At 34.7% G+C, this 16822-nt stretch overlaps 1 protein-coding gene across 1 annotated transcript in view; it reads left to right on the top strand.

Annotated features, from left to right (window-relative positions):
* The window catches only part of LOC129950554 (protein Teyrha-meyrha), a 100179-nt gene that overhangs the window by 61833 nt on the left and 21524 nt on the right, over positions 1–16822 (top strand). The window contains exons 2-3 of the mRNA XM_056062489.1: positions 16263–16496; positions 16619–16769. Of these exons, the coding sequence (XP_055918464.1) occupies positions 16263–16496; positions 16619–16769 (385 nt within the window). The remainder of the gene's footprint in view (positions 1–16262; positions 16497–16618; positions 16770–16822) is intronic.

The raw sequence follows: 16822 nt of genomic DNA, 5'->3' as shown, positions 1-16822 counted from the left end.
AATACTATTCGAAAGCGATTTTCGTTCCGAATTCGATTTCATCATCTGAAATTACATTCAGTCAAAGGTTAAAAGATAGTAGTAAATACTTTTTCGCTGTTTCGGATAAGTTGTTTTTCGAGTTTCGAAATAATTTCTTATAACATCTGTCAACTCGAGAAATCTTAACAAAACAAACTTTGGTGTCAAGTAAATAGATTCAGTGGCTCTTTGGATGGAAACCCAAATTAATGGAGAGCGAATTGAAAGAAAAATTATACGGGACAAATCAATTATTATGAAAATATATAATAAAAGTTAACATTTTATTGTTGGAAAAGATTCAAAATTATTATTAGCGCCTTTCGAAGGACGCTTTTTTGTATATGTCTAAAATGCGATACAAGGTAAATTTTCTGGTTCATTAGGTCAACTGCCGGTCCATTCATCTTTAAACTAGGAGTAACCTTAAAATTTTAGGACAAGAAGGCTATCATCATCAAATAAGAGGATTTGATTGATAAATGAAATAAAAATATGTAGAAACAAATTTTGTGTTGAAGAATATTTTTGACATACGAAAACGAGTTGACAGGCACGAAAATTCCGCTCTCTGAACAATCATTTCTGCAGTAGAAAATTCAATCCATTTTCGAAACGAAATAGCGAGTGCAAAATATTCGTTGTGGGAAATTTAGATTTTTGAATCGAAATACAGAATAGGTCCCCAGGTCTCTGCTCAAAAATGTATTAGCTATATCATCCTTGGTCCAGTTTACATTATGACCATCAGTGATAGTATTTTGAATATACTTTAATAACTGAACTTTATATGTATAACCAATTTATCATTTAAAGAACTTTTCTCCCATCATAGTATCGTGTGGTTATCATAAAAGATTCATCTTGATCTCATATCGTTTTATCCTTATACTCCATAGCTCGTTCACTGTGCACGTTCGCAACCCCATAATCTGACTACAAATTGACACTCATTTGACATTTTGTCGATAAATATTATAAACGAACGAAAGAGTATTCCAATGAAAATTACTTTTAAATCCCCTTTTTTTTGCAAAATTTATATATGACAGAAGTGTCATCATCATACCGATTATCCTTAAATTTTTTGTTTGTGTGTGGTTTATTTTTTATTCTCATATTCTTTATCCTCACATATGTATGGAAGGGGTGGTCCTGAAGTCCTACGAGTATGGAGTTTCCCTCATCAACCCGATTAAATTTACCAATCGATTTAATTTACGGGACTACAACAAAAATAACACTGAAACAAACGCTCATATATTTGCATATAAATGTGCAAATATCCATGTAATTTGTTACAAAAAAGTAAACACAAGGATCAAGAGATAATAGTTTTGTTTTCCTTTTCCTTTTTTTCTTTTTGTTTGGCGAGAAAAAAAAGCATAAAAGGATCAAAAGAAGAATTGGAATTATAGGTATCTACAGCTTGTGGGTATAATCTTGTTGGTGGCTTGGAAGCTGTTCAAAATCCTGGCTGCTGATACCCCAACCAATTCCATGTCATCCCAATATAGACATATCATTTTTGTACATTTATTTTATGTGTTTTTATGCCGCCGCTGTGTTTAGGGGTGATAATGGGCATGTTACACGACTAGTTCCATAGCTATAGGATGACAAAGGAAGAGACACAAAATGAAATGGCCCAGAAGTATAATGCTATAAGCTATAAACAACCCACGAAAGAAGAAGAAGGCATACGGGATGTGTGGTGTGGATATGTGTCTCAAATTGGTGGTACCAAAAAAGGAACTACATACATTTCACACTTTTAAGTATTTTTTCGTCCTTTTTTTGAATTTTCTACTTTTTCACATTTTTTAGAGTAAGATTGTAATCGGTGAACCCTCTTTTTTCTGTTTCTTACTCGATGTATGTCCCATGCATGTCCTTGGATCCTTTACTCTTTGCAACCTAAAAAAAGACCCACCCGTCATGTGCTATGGGCCATATGCACATGCGAGGATGATGATGGTTTTAAAATGCTAAATGGCTGTTCAGTGGTATAGGTATTCCTTTTGTAATACCCGAAAAGCGAAAAGCGTGTTGACTGTTTTGTAGCCAAAAAGAAGATTTAGTGTAAAGATATTTAGCGGAAAAATTGTGCGGAAGGAGTTGAAAACTGGTCAAGGACACGATGATGGCAAATAGCAAGAGTGATGCATAGGTATACTCGCATAGCATACGAGTATATGCCTTGTGGTGGCTTTTGGCAGGATATTTTAAAAGGTAAAGGTCCTTAATAAATGTATGTATCTATAAATAGCTACAAAAATAGGATGTATCTGTATCTTTATTGTCGAAAACACACGGTTGAGAAGATTTGAAAAATACTCTCCTGCTTTTGAAAAAAGGAGGATACATTCCCAAAAACCGAATGTGTGTGGATATTAATGGCGTGCGTTTGAGATAAGACCAAAAGGATATCGCATACTGAGTTTTTTCTTCTTTTGGTTCGTTGGTTTGGCATGGTGCGATGTGTTAAGTAAGAGATGCAGATTTACAACGCCAGAGTTTAAAGTATAATTTGAATTTTGGTGGGTTCGGAATCTGTCAGGAAATATATTTGGTTTGGTTTTATTTCTCAGCAAAAATAAAAAAAGAAGCAAAATACATAAAAAAAGGGGGAACCAGTGATGTGTTAGCTTTTTAAAGTCTTTATCTTTCTTTTTTGATTGCTCCTGCGGCGCGATGTTATCGAAGAATTGATTGTGTATTTTTAAACTAGACAGAAATGGATTTTGGGGTCTTCAACAATAAGGCAACGGAAACTGTCACATTATTTTGTTGACTGCAAAAATTCTTTTCCAACTTTGGCTTGATTAACAGCTTGGAAAATAATCACCGAACCAAAGAGTTCCACATTCTAATAAAAGGTATAAAATTATTATTAATATAAACCTATATGGATAACTTTCCGTTATGAGCAATTGCAATTAATTTAATCTACCAAATTCAAAAGTTTGACAATTCTAAATCCATAGTCCTTATAGATAGATGCGTGAGTGTAAATACCTTGATGATATCTTTATTCCTTATATTTTTCTAAAAAATATTAAATGTCACCAATCTTTATTATCTTAAATTGATTGTGGAGCATTAACTAATCTTGGTCGATAAGGTGCTTCACAATGTGCCAAGTAAGTTTGTTAATTTAAACAACATAGCTTTTTTTATGTTGTGTCTGCGGGGTTACCCTTATAATGATTTAATATAGTGCGAGCAATTTGGAAAGGAGGACAGGATTGGAAAGGAGATACCGATGGTTTCGAATGTCTGCACATTGTAATGAGTGGGGAATATTGATCCTGATAAAGCATTCAACATTCCTGCAGTGCGGCTAAAGAAAGAATCCGTGTATTTAACAGTACTTCCGGAATTGGGTTTAAGGGTAAACTAATGAGCATTCCTAGAAGAGCGCGGTTGTTGCATTTTTTATGAAAATAGGCATAACTTAATGCTAGACATGAAACTTTACGACAACAAGAGGTACAAAAGTTTAAGTTATTAAACTGTCAATAATCATTTTAAGAGTTATTTTTTCGGACAATTTGAAGGCTTTATAAATTAAATTAAATTTAGCAGTGTTTTGCTGACTTCAAGCATGTGATCAATTCACAGGAAATGGTTTGTGATGCACATATCTAGGTTAGGTTAGGTTAAAGTGGCTGTCCAATATGGAAACAGACACACTTGTGTATTGTGATATACTACATGAATCTTGATACTTCCTCCTAAGCTCAATGGAACCAGTTTGAGTCCCTTACGAAACGTGAGAGGCTGATTATGCTGGTATGATTTAGATCGTTTAGATCGTTAAAGAAGAATTTTTCTAGGTAATTCTTGCGTTTTCGAGCCAGAGCAGGGCATGTACAAAGAAGATGAAAAACTGTTTTCTCCTCTTCCTGTTTCCTACTCTTCCTCGTCCATACAGCTTCTGCAAAAGTCAATTCAGAATACGCCTAGTCGCGTGATGTGCAGTCAGTGTCCAGTTATGACACCTTTCATCGAGCTTATATGCGATCTGCTTAGAGAAAGCAAGCACCTTGAACGTTTTAAATCCAGTGTTGGCAAGTTGTTTTTTGTGACTTGACCCATGGTTATGTTGTTCCACCTGGTGCTTGCCTTCCTCACAGCGTCTTGGATTAGCAACAGTTTACAAGTAGTATGTGCCAAACTTGGTAGGATGGGCTGTTCTGTACCGTTCCTGGCGAGTTCATCTGCCTTACAGTAACCTGGAATGTCGCTATGGCCCAGCAAGGCCAATATTCACTGTTGTGCCATCTCCATTAAAGATGATCGTCAGTTATGGACTGTTAAAGAGTTTGTAGAGACAGAGTCCAGAGATTTGATAGCCGCCTGGCTGTCTTTGAAAATAAGAATATCAGATGTTGATATCACGTTTTCTTTAAGCCAGGACAAGACTTCCTTTATCGCCAAAAGTTCCGCCTGGAACACGCTACAATGATTGGGAAGGCGGAATGAGAAACTTATTTTCAGTCGTTCAGAGTATACACCTCCACCAACTCCTTCTTTTGTTTTTGATCCATCTGTATAAAAATGGATTGACTCGTTTTCCAGGAGTGTCCTATCCTCTCAAAAAGATCTGGGAGGCTTAGAAATTTCTGTCGAATTGCAGTTTGGGGGTGTAGTCTGTGTGCTTTGGAATTGATTCTAAATACCTAAGAATCACGGAGTAGCCAATGTTATTGTTAGTCCACTGCGACTGCGAAGTTTTGAGGCGAATAGCAGATTTTGCAGCTATTTGTTTGCTAAATATGTCAAGAGGTGTTAGGTAGAGTAAGGTGTCCAGTGCCGCAGATGGGTCGTGCGAAGCGATCCGCTTATACATAGGCAAGCTGAACGTTGGACTTTATTTAATTTATCGAGGTTTATACCTTTCTCTAAAGCATACCATAACGTATATTCAAATCGGTCTGATTACCGATGTGTATAGCCAATGCGTGATTTTGGGTTGTAAGCCCCATATATTACCAATAGCTTTTTTGCAAGAAAAGAGAGCTACAGTAGCTTTTTTGTCTCTTTCCTGTAGGTTGCGCTTCCAATTTAGCTTTTTATCTAAGACAAGACCGAGGTATTTAGCCTCGTCTGAGAATTATAATTGGATTCCTTTAATATAAAGAGGGTTGACAAATGGAATTTTGTATCTCCTCGAAAATAAGACTCAATCGGTTTTGTGATGGTTAACACCCAGTCCACACCAATCAGCCCAAAGTATTAGTCTGTCCAAGGCATTTTGTAAGAGTTCTTTTAGGGTGTTAAGATGCTTTCCTGACACTGGTATAGCAACGTCGTGAAGCCCTCGGCCTCCAGACTAGTTAGGATTTTATTTACCACTAGGTACCAGAATATAGGGGATATAACGCGACTTATCTAGAACTGAAAGCTTTTTAGTCTCCTCGATGCAAGTACCACCAATATAAAGTGGCATTAGGGAGAGTAACGTTTCTTGGGACAGTAGAAGCATTAAACTCTATACGGTTTTTAATTCCCATATGAGAATCTAAATATTAATATGAAAAGCTGAAAGTATTTTCAAACAAACAAAACAATTAAGTTTGTTAGAAGTTTTAGAAATAAATAATTCATAAAAATGAGGAAGAGTTTCGGAGACAATACGGAGCCCTGTGGTACACCAAAACTTATTTTGTAGATATCACCTTTGAAGCCGTCCAATATTACTTGAATAAAACGGCCCTAAGGATAATTCCTAACCCAACGAAATAGTGATTCATCAATACCAAATAAATGCATTTTCGTTAAGAGAGCTTGATGCCAAACTCTATTAAATGCCTTTGAAATATCAAATGCAATAATCTAACTTTCTCCAAAACGATATAAGGATTTGTTCGATTTTTCGGTGAGATACACCATGAGATCACCAATAGACCTATTGCTACAGGCCGGTGATTAAGAAGCTTTCGTTCTTCAAGATTTGTATTTCTTAAGCTGAAAGTTGATCAGCGATTCCATGACCTTGAAAAGAAGGGTCGTATGTGCAATTGGACCTTAGTTAGAGATAGAGGAGGATTCGCCTTTGTTGGGAACAGGCTGGACAAATGCTGTTTTCCATCCACTCGAAAAGAGATTTGTAGATGGAAAAGCTTACTCATTAGTTTTGTCTGCGTTGAAGAACAATAGCGGGAACACTATCCGGGCCAGCGGACTTGTGAATGTCAAGATCTTTAAGTACTTTAGCAGCTGTAGATAAAATTGCGGTAAAATTTTCGATTTCAGAAAGAATTATGTTTGAAACCATATCTGCGCTGGAATCCACTTCACTATCGAGGAAGCATAGTGACCAGTTGAAGTTTCTGAAGAAGTCGCTGAGACCGTTTCATTGGCTTTTTATTGAATGAAACATTTATAGATATTACACAATGGTATGATGTGCCTAGAGGTGATAATACGCTGATCCCACATTTATAAGGATCAAAGGTACGAAACAAGTCTAGGGTATTTGCTGATTGACAGGAATCGGAGTTGGCTAGAAAATTTATTGATTCAGATGGTTTAACTCAGCAGAAATCTCTACACACCGTCCTTCCATTTTTAAATAATAGCTTAGTCACAAAACTTTTCAAATTTCTTTAAATAACAATTTGGCTTATTACAAAAAATATCATTGGCAAATGTTTGAGGGTATTTTTAGTTATCAGTAGTGGCTTATGTTTTTTGACTTCTTAAGTCTTTAAGATTAAAATCTCATTTAAAACCGCATTTACCAGTAAATATCCATATCAGAGACTGATTTTGAAAACAGAATCAAAAGTGATGAAGAAGTCATAAATACTTAGTTGTTACATTCAAAGAACAACAACATAACCATCAGAAAATACCTCCACACCGCAAGTCCAATGCACTTTGTCAACCGTTTGTGGCAAATTAGAAGAGAGTGATACCCCAAGAGCATCAATCAAAACCTCATTTGGTCAAAGCACCAGAAGGTTCCTATGCATATAGAATTTTCAAATTTATCATGTTTTTCAAACAAAAACCCACAATCAACACCATCAACCCAGTCTCAGACTATACCCACATTATCATTATCATCACTTAAGGTATATATAGGCGGGCTTCCACAGAACGAAACACATCTCCCGTCCCGTAGACTCAACCTAATCACATTTAATCAGGATGTCGTTGTTGTATATCCGTTTAACGAATGCAAGGATTAAATGGCATTAGAATATAACGTGTCTCCCTGTGTCTATATATTGTATAAAGTGTAACACAGCGAGAAACCGTTGTCGTTCCGTTGCGTTGCTGTTTCCGCAATGACCAGCAAAACTTTAGCTGGACTCTGGGACACTGCACACTCGACCATATGCTACCCTCATTTTCCAGCTACTTTCATCCGTTAATCACATCAATTTAAGCGTTAGAACAACAATAACAATCAATACCTATCGTCCCCCAGAGATTGTTGTTGTTTTTGTCTTACACATTGTATACATCATGAGGAGGGTGCGATCCTGGTGTAACAGGAATGATATGGAGCTTATTTCAGCGCCAGCGATGAGGACGATGAAAAAGTCAAACTCATTAGCAAAGCTCTCTTCGGTTAGCTGCTGTTATGTGTCAATATTTAGGGGTTAAGCATACAAAAGTGTCGAAGGACAGTGGGGGGAATCTGAAAAACTCCCGCATATAACAGTACAGCGACGTGGTGTTTAGGCAAGTATGTAAAGGATGTTGATAAATTGATGGTGCGCAACCAAATTGTGTCAAACGGCGCGGCGTATTATATTTACCACTCGTCTTTCGAGAGCGTGTTGATAGCAATAGATGGGGATGATAAAATGACTCTCATTCCCCAACATTTATCTAGCCCAAGTCGCTCAGCACGAGATTTAGATACTCCTCATATGGAATGGTATGTTCTTGTGTGCCTTGTCCATATACAACCTTCATAGTCCTTCGATGACAACATCTATATAGGGGGGGTTTTTAAAGTAGTTTTTCGCAATAAATCAAATAATTAATCCTTTTTTGGTCGTTGGCAAAAGCTAGTTAGAAAGATAGACAGCCCGAGTTTCACAGAGGAGGGATTTTTCAGGAGGATAGGAATGAGTTCAGCGATGACGCTTAATTTATCATCACGTTTTAGTCCGCGTTCTACAACAACTTTTCACATGTGTTGCAACTTTTCGATACGTATAATAATAATAATTGTTGAGGTTGTGATTTTCAAAAATGACTCAAAACTCGTATAGCCACGAATGATTTAGGAATAGGAAAGGAAACCCAATATTTGGACGATAGACTTGAAAAATAAATCATACATTTTGAGGCAGCGAAACCGAAAGCATGCAAAGTTTTGGAAGAAAATTTATGAAAGGGTTAAGTAGGTAAAGCTTGGTTTTTGAATTCGTAATTTTTGAAATGATAAATTGAGCGAAATTCTTTTAAATTGACACATTTATTGCTTTAAGTAAAATAGATTTCAATTTTTGGAAAATTTTAAAATTAATGGCAGAGAATTATGGAAAAGAATTATTCAAAAACGTGTTGAAAACAGAAGTCATCATATTTTTTTATATTTTGCGTTTTAATAATGCATATTTAAAATATTGTCGTGTTAGGTGCATATTTTAAGACTACAGTAAACATATTGTACTGGTCAACAGAACTTTTGTGGATGAGATGTTTCTATGCAACTTTTATAGGAAAAATATATTTGTCTAAAAAAATTTGCTTTTGTACATGGTTCTCTATTTTGTAGTTCCAAAAGTTAACGTAAATAAAATACATACAATATTTGTTTTCATGACATTTAATTTTTATTAAAAATTTGAACGCTGACATTATGTGTGAAACATTCCATTATTTTAATGACCATCACGCGAATTGTTGCCAAGCATCGCTTCATTTTAGGCAATTTTCTGACACTTTTTGACACATATTGGGCGGTATCTCAGCCATACCTTTACGAATGTTGGTTTTTAAGTGCTCAAGAGTTAAAAGTTTTTTCTTGGATAAACACGGTCTTTCACGTAGCCTCACAAAAAGAGTCCAGCTATGTCAAATCGCATGATCTTGGTAATGTCTCTTGCAATAAAGCCCGAGGTGTGTGGCACCGCCTAGTTGAAACCATATATTCTCCAAGTCGTTATTCTTCAATGGCAGACAAAAAAAGTCTGTTATTGTAAGACCATAACGTTCCATCGTCGTTTTCGAAGAAGTATGGTCCTATCACACCTCCGGACTAAAGAGTGCACCAAACAGAGTGACTTTTAGTGGATGTAATGGCCTATATTCAATAACTTGAGGATTTTTAGAACCCCAAATACGACAATTTTGTTTATTAACATACCCAACGAGTGAGAATTGTGCTTCTCACGACAGTGAGCAGGACTTTATATGGATGTAGCTCCAAAAAAAAATATGCCATAATGTGCCGTAATTCCTTCCTAATTCCTGAGAACGACGAGGGACACATTTGGGTCTTCGGCAACACTTTCACTTACAGCAGAGATATGATACACAGGCCTTACAATATCTGTAACCAATCCAGCTTCTTCAAATTTCTTCACAATTTTGCCAATTACTATCGTAGTTGCACGACTTTGTAAACCATAACCTTCTCTTAAAGCACAATATGTGTCTGTGGCAGTATTTCCATTTTTGTAGTAGATTGAAGCGATCCATTTTTATAAATGTCAGACTTTCAACTGGTAAAAAAATCGTTTCAAAATTTAGTTTGACAGATATCAAATTCCAGCCATATACTTTTGAAACCGCAAAAACCGTTATTATAAAAAAAATATCATTGTTTTAAGTTGAAAAATATATTTGAAAATGCTTTAAATGCGCCTGGCAAGCAGAAGGCTGAAAGTAAAACGTCTTGCAATCAGAGGATTTTTTTCTGATTTTTAAATATATCACTCATGTGGTTATCATTTTAACCTCAAGATCGGAAAAATGACTTTGATATAATGGTGCATACATATGTCTACACATTATTTTAAAGAATCACTTTGGTTATCACTCCACTCCTAAAATTTGTTGGTAGCTCTTAGACTAAAGCATCTTTCACATGAGCGAGTTACGAACTAGGAGCTGCGAACTGTGGATTTTCGTTCTTATGAGCTTTATTTCTATTCGCAGAAAGCGACGAATAATTACCCTTTTCTTCATATTTTCCTCAACCTTAAACTTTCATAAAAAAAGACAAAACAAGAGTTGTAGAATTTTGAGGTTAAGTTGCGGCGAACGATTTATTCGTTGCATTGTGGATGGTTTGTAGAACGCTAATAGAATTTGACAGTTCGTAGAAACCACACTGCATTTGTACTTTTTTGATTTAAAAAACAATACCAAACAAACTTTTTTTGGGAGGTACATTTTTAAATTTCAAAATACAGGATATATTTTTAAACAGACTCTTTGGATATATGAGCAAGTTTGTGCATCCAAGTCCTGCATAGATCCGTGTTTTTTGTTTGCCATTATATTTTGAATTCGTGCAAGTGACTGCTGCGGATGGCTCGAATAAATTTCAGCTAAGAGGTCAAATATTCTCTTCTAAGGCGCGTCAACTGCCTTGGGCTTATCTGAGAAGACGAATTATTTCAGATAATCCCACAAAATATAGACCTGCGGCAGAACCACGCGTCGATTTAGTGCGTTAACGAAAAGTTTCCTTCAATACATGGATCGTTTCGAGGCGTCGGGCTCCAACCGAACCATAATTAAAGTTGAAACATTTGACTGTTAACAGTCGAATTGTTTTTTCCTGTACACCGTTTATTTAAATAAATATGATTTAAAATCATGAAAATGCGTTTTGGCCCGATGTATTGGTTGGGCTCATCAGAAGATGACCATTACACGTACACCTTATTTTGACGCATATTTTCTCGAATAAATCGAGATTCCATATAATCTGAGCTACATAGAGCTATTGTGAATGGAAATGAAAATTTAGTGCACTATTCGTAAACTAGTGAAATAGCAAACCAAACTGAGCATAAATCAAGAGGCAACTGTCAAATAAAACTAACTCCAAAAAAAAGTATTGCCAAATTGAAAACTAAACGTCTATAAACAAAAAACCCGTTAGGTAGACGATACCAGCAGATTTTTGTTTGAAGTTAAGCATTTACTTCTTATATGTCAATATTTTGTTGTATGTTCAGTTGTAGGGTCGAAGTTACTTGAGCAACCATTTTAAATATCAGATTTTTCAATTTTGACAACTTGACGACGCACTATATTTGGGACGCTTCTATTTTTAAGATTTCAGGGATTTTCGTTTTCTCAGAAATACATACATATGTATACATAATCTTATACACATTTTTGATTTTTGTTGTTAAAATTCTGAGAATCAAATTTTTAGAATACGATTTCAGGCCTACTGAGAAATCCTAGAAACATATATTGGCTAATTTACTCTTTTATTTGTGAACTGTGTTTATCAATCTTGTTTTCCATATTAGATTTTTCGTACTAGATTTTTCGACAGTATTATTAAAATTTGTGTTCATTTCATTTGTTTATTTTCAACAGGGATAAGAAATATTCTTGTTGAAAGAAAATAGTTATTATTAACTACAAATTAATCTAATATCAAAAATATTTGTTTTCTTATGTTACATGTGTGAGACAGTTTGTCTACAAAACACCGGCTTTATATTTTCAACTTCTTAGAAAATAAAAAAATATACTTGAATAATAAAAAAATAAATACAACAAAATAACCTAATCAATAGCAAGGCAAATATCATTACGTCAGGTATAATAAGTATAAGTTAGGTACCTGTATCGAATTTTATTCTTAGAATTCTTGGAATAGCAAATATTATTGACTTCAACACTTGTGGACCACCCTGAATAAAAATTTATCGTCAAAATCAATTTGCTGAATCAATATTATTTCGTTATCAAAAATATCTAAAAATACAAACATTTTAAAACAATAAACATTTGCTCATTCTTCTACTTAAAAATAAAATACACATGTTCTTAAATGACTAAGCAGTTTTATATGAATTTAGTTGTCAAGTATAAATGATTCAATAAAAAGTTTAAATAGAAAACTATTTGAGCAGCTGTCATCTTTTGACATTTGAGCCTAGTGCAAACTAAGCTTTTACTGTAAAAATGTATTTCATGTTTAAATAGCGCGTTGAAATTGTGAAGCGAGCATGAAGCTCACCTCAATTCTTTATATACCTGAATCGAGATGAAATGAGCTTGATTCCCCGACCGAGTCAATATTTGTGAAAAAAAACCTGTGTGGAGGAGTTGGTCTAACAGATAATTCATTCAGGTCTATTTAAAAAAAATTCCGATCTATTCAGTTCTTCATTGTTTAACAGGAATAAAACTATCTCACTTGCACTTAATAAGAAACATCGAAACACCATTTGCATTTTATAAAATGCTGTCAAACATAATCATTTTTTAATATTCTTGTGTGGTGGAAATACCAACAAAATTTATTTAATCTAAACTGAAATAAACCATTAGTGGAAACATAGCAGAACTTAGTTATCTTTTCTATTGTTTTCTCTTGAAAAAAAAGCCCATGTTAGTCCATTTTCATTAACAAAACTAAATAATATCAACAGTAACAGATTGCTTTTTTCCCCCAATGGAAAACGAATAATTCCAAATGTACAACTACTCAACGAACACAGCCATCGAGTTACAAATACAATATCAATCGTACCAACATTTGAGAACAAAATCACATAAGATCTATTCGAGACTCGTACAAATGTCAAAAACCCATATGTAGTACGATTCTACTTAAACTTTTATCGAAAGTATTCATACTGCGGATATTCTTTTTGTTATTCGTGTAAAATCCTACTTGATAGATTTTTCAACAAAACACGGGTATTGAACATAACTCTTTGCCTAGGCTTATATTTAAAAGCTTCATTAATGATTTGGATTCTATAGGGAATTGCTTTTTGATAGTAGAAGAACAGCTGTGTTACATTGATATCGCTGTTGAGAAGACTTATTGCCTCTGCATTGCTTAATAAATTACTGTCAAGGAAGTTTCTTCTAACTACTTTCAGGATTGGGCACTTTCCGATAAAATGCATAAATTCTTCTTTAACCGACATGTTGCATAACGTGTAAATTATTGGAAGATCGTGTTATCTCGGTGCGGCTTGAAGTTCAATCTTACCAACTCTTCCTATCTTAAATACATCCGATATTTATTTTTGATTAGTATCAATCCTAAAATAATTTTTTCACTAAGATTATGTTAAAGATGAAGTGGCTTCGTGGATACATTGAAGCCTATTTTTTGTCTAATTTGAGTTCATTTTTGACATCTCATCCATTGCATGACTGCACGTTGAGGGTAAAATTCATATAACAATATTCACACAGTTCCTTTAATTACTCGAACCAAAGACTAACAGAACTATAACTATTGGCAATCTTTGATTGCTGTCAAAAGATAGTCAATATGTAGCTTAAGCGTTTTAAAAAACAGCGGAGACAGTCGGTTTCAATAATGACCTATGAAACCCTTATAACTTTTCAATTGTTTCATATTTTTATAGATTGAGTTACTGAAGTGAAAACCTAATATTTTATGTATTGTGAAACAAGATTCTTGGCAAAGGTGCAGTGTTTGAGGTAAATAAGCAAAGTTCTTTTATATTGGTTTTAGCAAACTCTATCCCACCAGGGATGATATATAAACAAGGAACACAGATACAGACTCAAGGAACATCCTTGTTTTATTCTCTCCATTTCACACCGCAGTTATATTTTCTTCATACAGATTTTCTAGCATTCCTCAAAATTTGGTTGCCATTTTCTTGTTGTACAGCTTGTAAAACAAGGCTCTTCTATCGATAGTATCGAAGACGGCCCTGAAATCTATGAAAAGGAAATATATCTTCTTTTTCTTCTGCAAGAGTGTTTCCGCAATCCTTTTTAACACAAAACTATTGTCGTTCGTTGAATAGCTACTTCGAAATCCCGCTTGGGATTTTGTTATGGTTAATCTTAACATGTTAGAATTTTTACAAAAACTTTATAAGAAGTATTAAGAAAGAATATTCCGAGGTAGTTGTCTCCTTTTCTATGGATTGGGAATAATACCGCTTTCTTAAATTCACGCGCCACGATTCCATTATTCAAGATGCTATAAAAGGTCTCCGTACGTTTTTTAACAAGATCCACCGTTCCATGATTCTATCATCTTCTGGTGTTTTTCCATCTTTAAGTTTCATTTTTGTAGAAGGGTTTTGCATACATCGGAATCATTGCATCTTTATCAAAGCTTAAAAGATTTTGGATGTGGTTTTTTAGCATTTAAACAGAAAGTTGATCTTAAAGTTTCTGCAAAATTCTTGATAGCCTTTGCAATTTGTAATTTGCAAGGTTTGAGATTCATAAAAAAACGATATTTTTCTTTGGCAGATCAGTTTTAAAACACCAGGATCTGATCTTGGCTGCTTAACATTAGCGGTCATACCACTTTTCTGCTCTTACTTGTGGCAGCAGGTGTTTGTCTGCATGACGGATACGGGAATTGTATTATTCTCTCAATGTCTTCTGTTCTCTATACTCTTCTTTGACTTTCGAATCTCTATTCGTATGCTCAGCCTTTTTCTTTTCTTTCCATAAATGTTTCGGTGGAAAATTGAGCTTGCTTAAATCTTTACCAGCTAATGCTGATAGTATAAGTTTAACTTAAAGGGCATAGCACGAAAAAAGTCAGCCTTTTGACTATTTTGGTAGTCATAATGACTTTTTCGTAGTCAATTTTCAGCCGATAACCTCGATAGTCAATAATTGTAACAATTGTTACAATTTGGTATTCAATATCACAACTGCAGTAGACAATATGACAACTTTGGTTGAAGGAAATTGAAACTACGGTTGTCATATTGACTAATATGGTTGTCAATTCGACAACTGCTGTAGTCAATATAGCAACTGCGGGAGTCAATATGACAACTGCGGTAGTCAATATGACAATTTTTGTTGACAACCGAAATCTATTTTGACTACTGGGTAGTCAATATAACAATCCTCAATAGTCAATGGTAGTAGTCAATATGACAACCAGATTGTCATATTGCCTACCGAAGTTGTACTATTAACTACTTTTGTTTTCATATTGACCACCCAAAATCCACAATCGAAAATTGCTCTATTGACTATTCAGTTCTCAATTTTTAAAAATTAAGTTGTCATGTTGAATATTTTGGTAGTCAATACGACAATTTGGCCAAATTTCAGGTTGACTATCGAAGATTGTTAATATGACAACTTTTTTTGTCTGTGTGGCATATACTCGTAGTATGGTCGGAAAATAGTTTACTCGAAACTTCAAAACCATCAATTACTTAATCAATCCATTAAATTCAGATTCTGTCAAAAATTATTTTCTTATAAACTTAAAACTTAAGATTTTTGAGGTTCAGTTATCACAAGTACTCAAGTAGCGTTTCGCCATAACGTCTTTAACGTCTAAAAAATTCAATTTTTTCTTGAAAATTAAACTTTTAACTGAAATACTCTGTATTAATTCATACGAAACCGTCTCTAGAAAACAAAGTTTTCAAGTTTCGTCTCGAAAAATTTGAATTTTCACTGTGAATCTTAAACCATAACTTTATGCCAACAGTCTATTAGGATTGTCAGAGAAATGTTCAGGCCCAATATTGAAGGAGAACAATAGTTTCATCAGAAATATCGCCCAATTTTATATTTAACTGTCCAAATAATCCATTTCCTCCTTGTGTTAAACGGGCCATTAGTGGCTAATAGAGAAACCGAATAAAATGTACCCTGAAAAGTTAATAGTTTCGTCTTAATCGGTGCGAAAATCTCATTCCCCCTATTAAAAAGCTCTAAATCATCTTAAAATATCTTTGGAATTATTCATTATACTTAATTTTCTCTGGACATCTTCGAAGAACATTCTATCCCACAAGAACACTTATATAACCCCTTCATTGAAAAACTCTCAAAGAAGAAGCATTTACCAAATTCTTTAGGTTAGTTAAGCTTACCATAAACTATTTACCTATACCCACAGTTAAAAGGACATCGCTTCTTTTGTCTTTGCCACTTTGTGTGCACATCAGGCACCACATCCCTTCTATAGACACAAAATATCTTAAGGACTTTATTGGTAGACCATTAGAGGCATCAGAATATCAGGCTAATTCTATTGAATACCTTAACGAGTATAATCAACATCACATATATTTTATTGTTCACAGCTTCCTGACGCCAAAGACCTTCACAATATGTCCTTAGTGGGCAGCTATGGTACCCACCTCCTGCACAGTTTTCACCCACATCTCCTGCAATCTTTGAACCACGGAATGTTAGCAAACGGTGGACCAGCCAGTTATTTTGCCAGCGATCGAGGACTCTCGAAGCCTGTATTAACGAATTTTCAACTGCCTTCAGCATTCTCACCTCCAAAATATATTGGCATATCCTTGGATCAGGTGAGTTTCTATCAAAAAAAAAATAACAGAAAAAAAAGTATAAAATCCAATTATGGTAACGGGATTTATCACATATCAACATCCTTGTCTCATGTGTTTTTTTTTTGTTTGTCTTCCTTTAGAATCTATTCAACAGTAGCAGCGAATCCTTTCGAACGGATTCAGCCAGCCCGACATGCACATCACATGAATCCTTGGAGGGATCAAACGATTATGACGGTGAAAAGGGTGAAAGTCCACGAAGTAATAATTCTGATCCAAGGGATTTGAGACGTAAGTTGTGTGAGATACACTTTTTAGATACTTTTTCAAACTCAAAATAAGAA

The sequence above is a fragment of the Eupeodes corollae genome, chromosome 1 (genome assembly GCF_945859685.1).
Source record: "Eupeodes corollae chromosome 1, idEupCoro1.1, whole genome shotgun sequence".
NCBI lineage: Eukaryota > Metazoa > Arthropoda > Insecta > Diptera > Syrphidae > Eupeodes > Eupeodes corollae.
The sequence above is the reverse complement of the archived record's forward strand: the minus strand, read 5'-3'. Positions and strand labels throughout refer to the sequence as shown.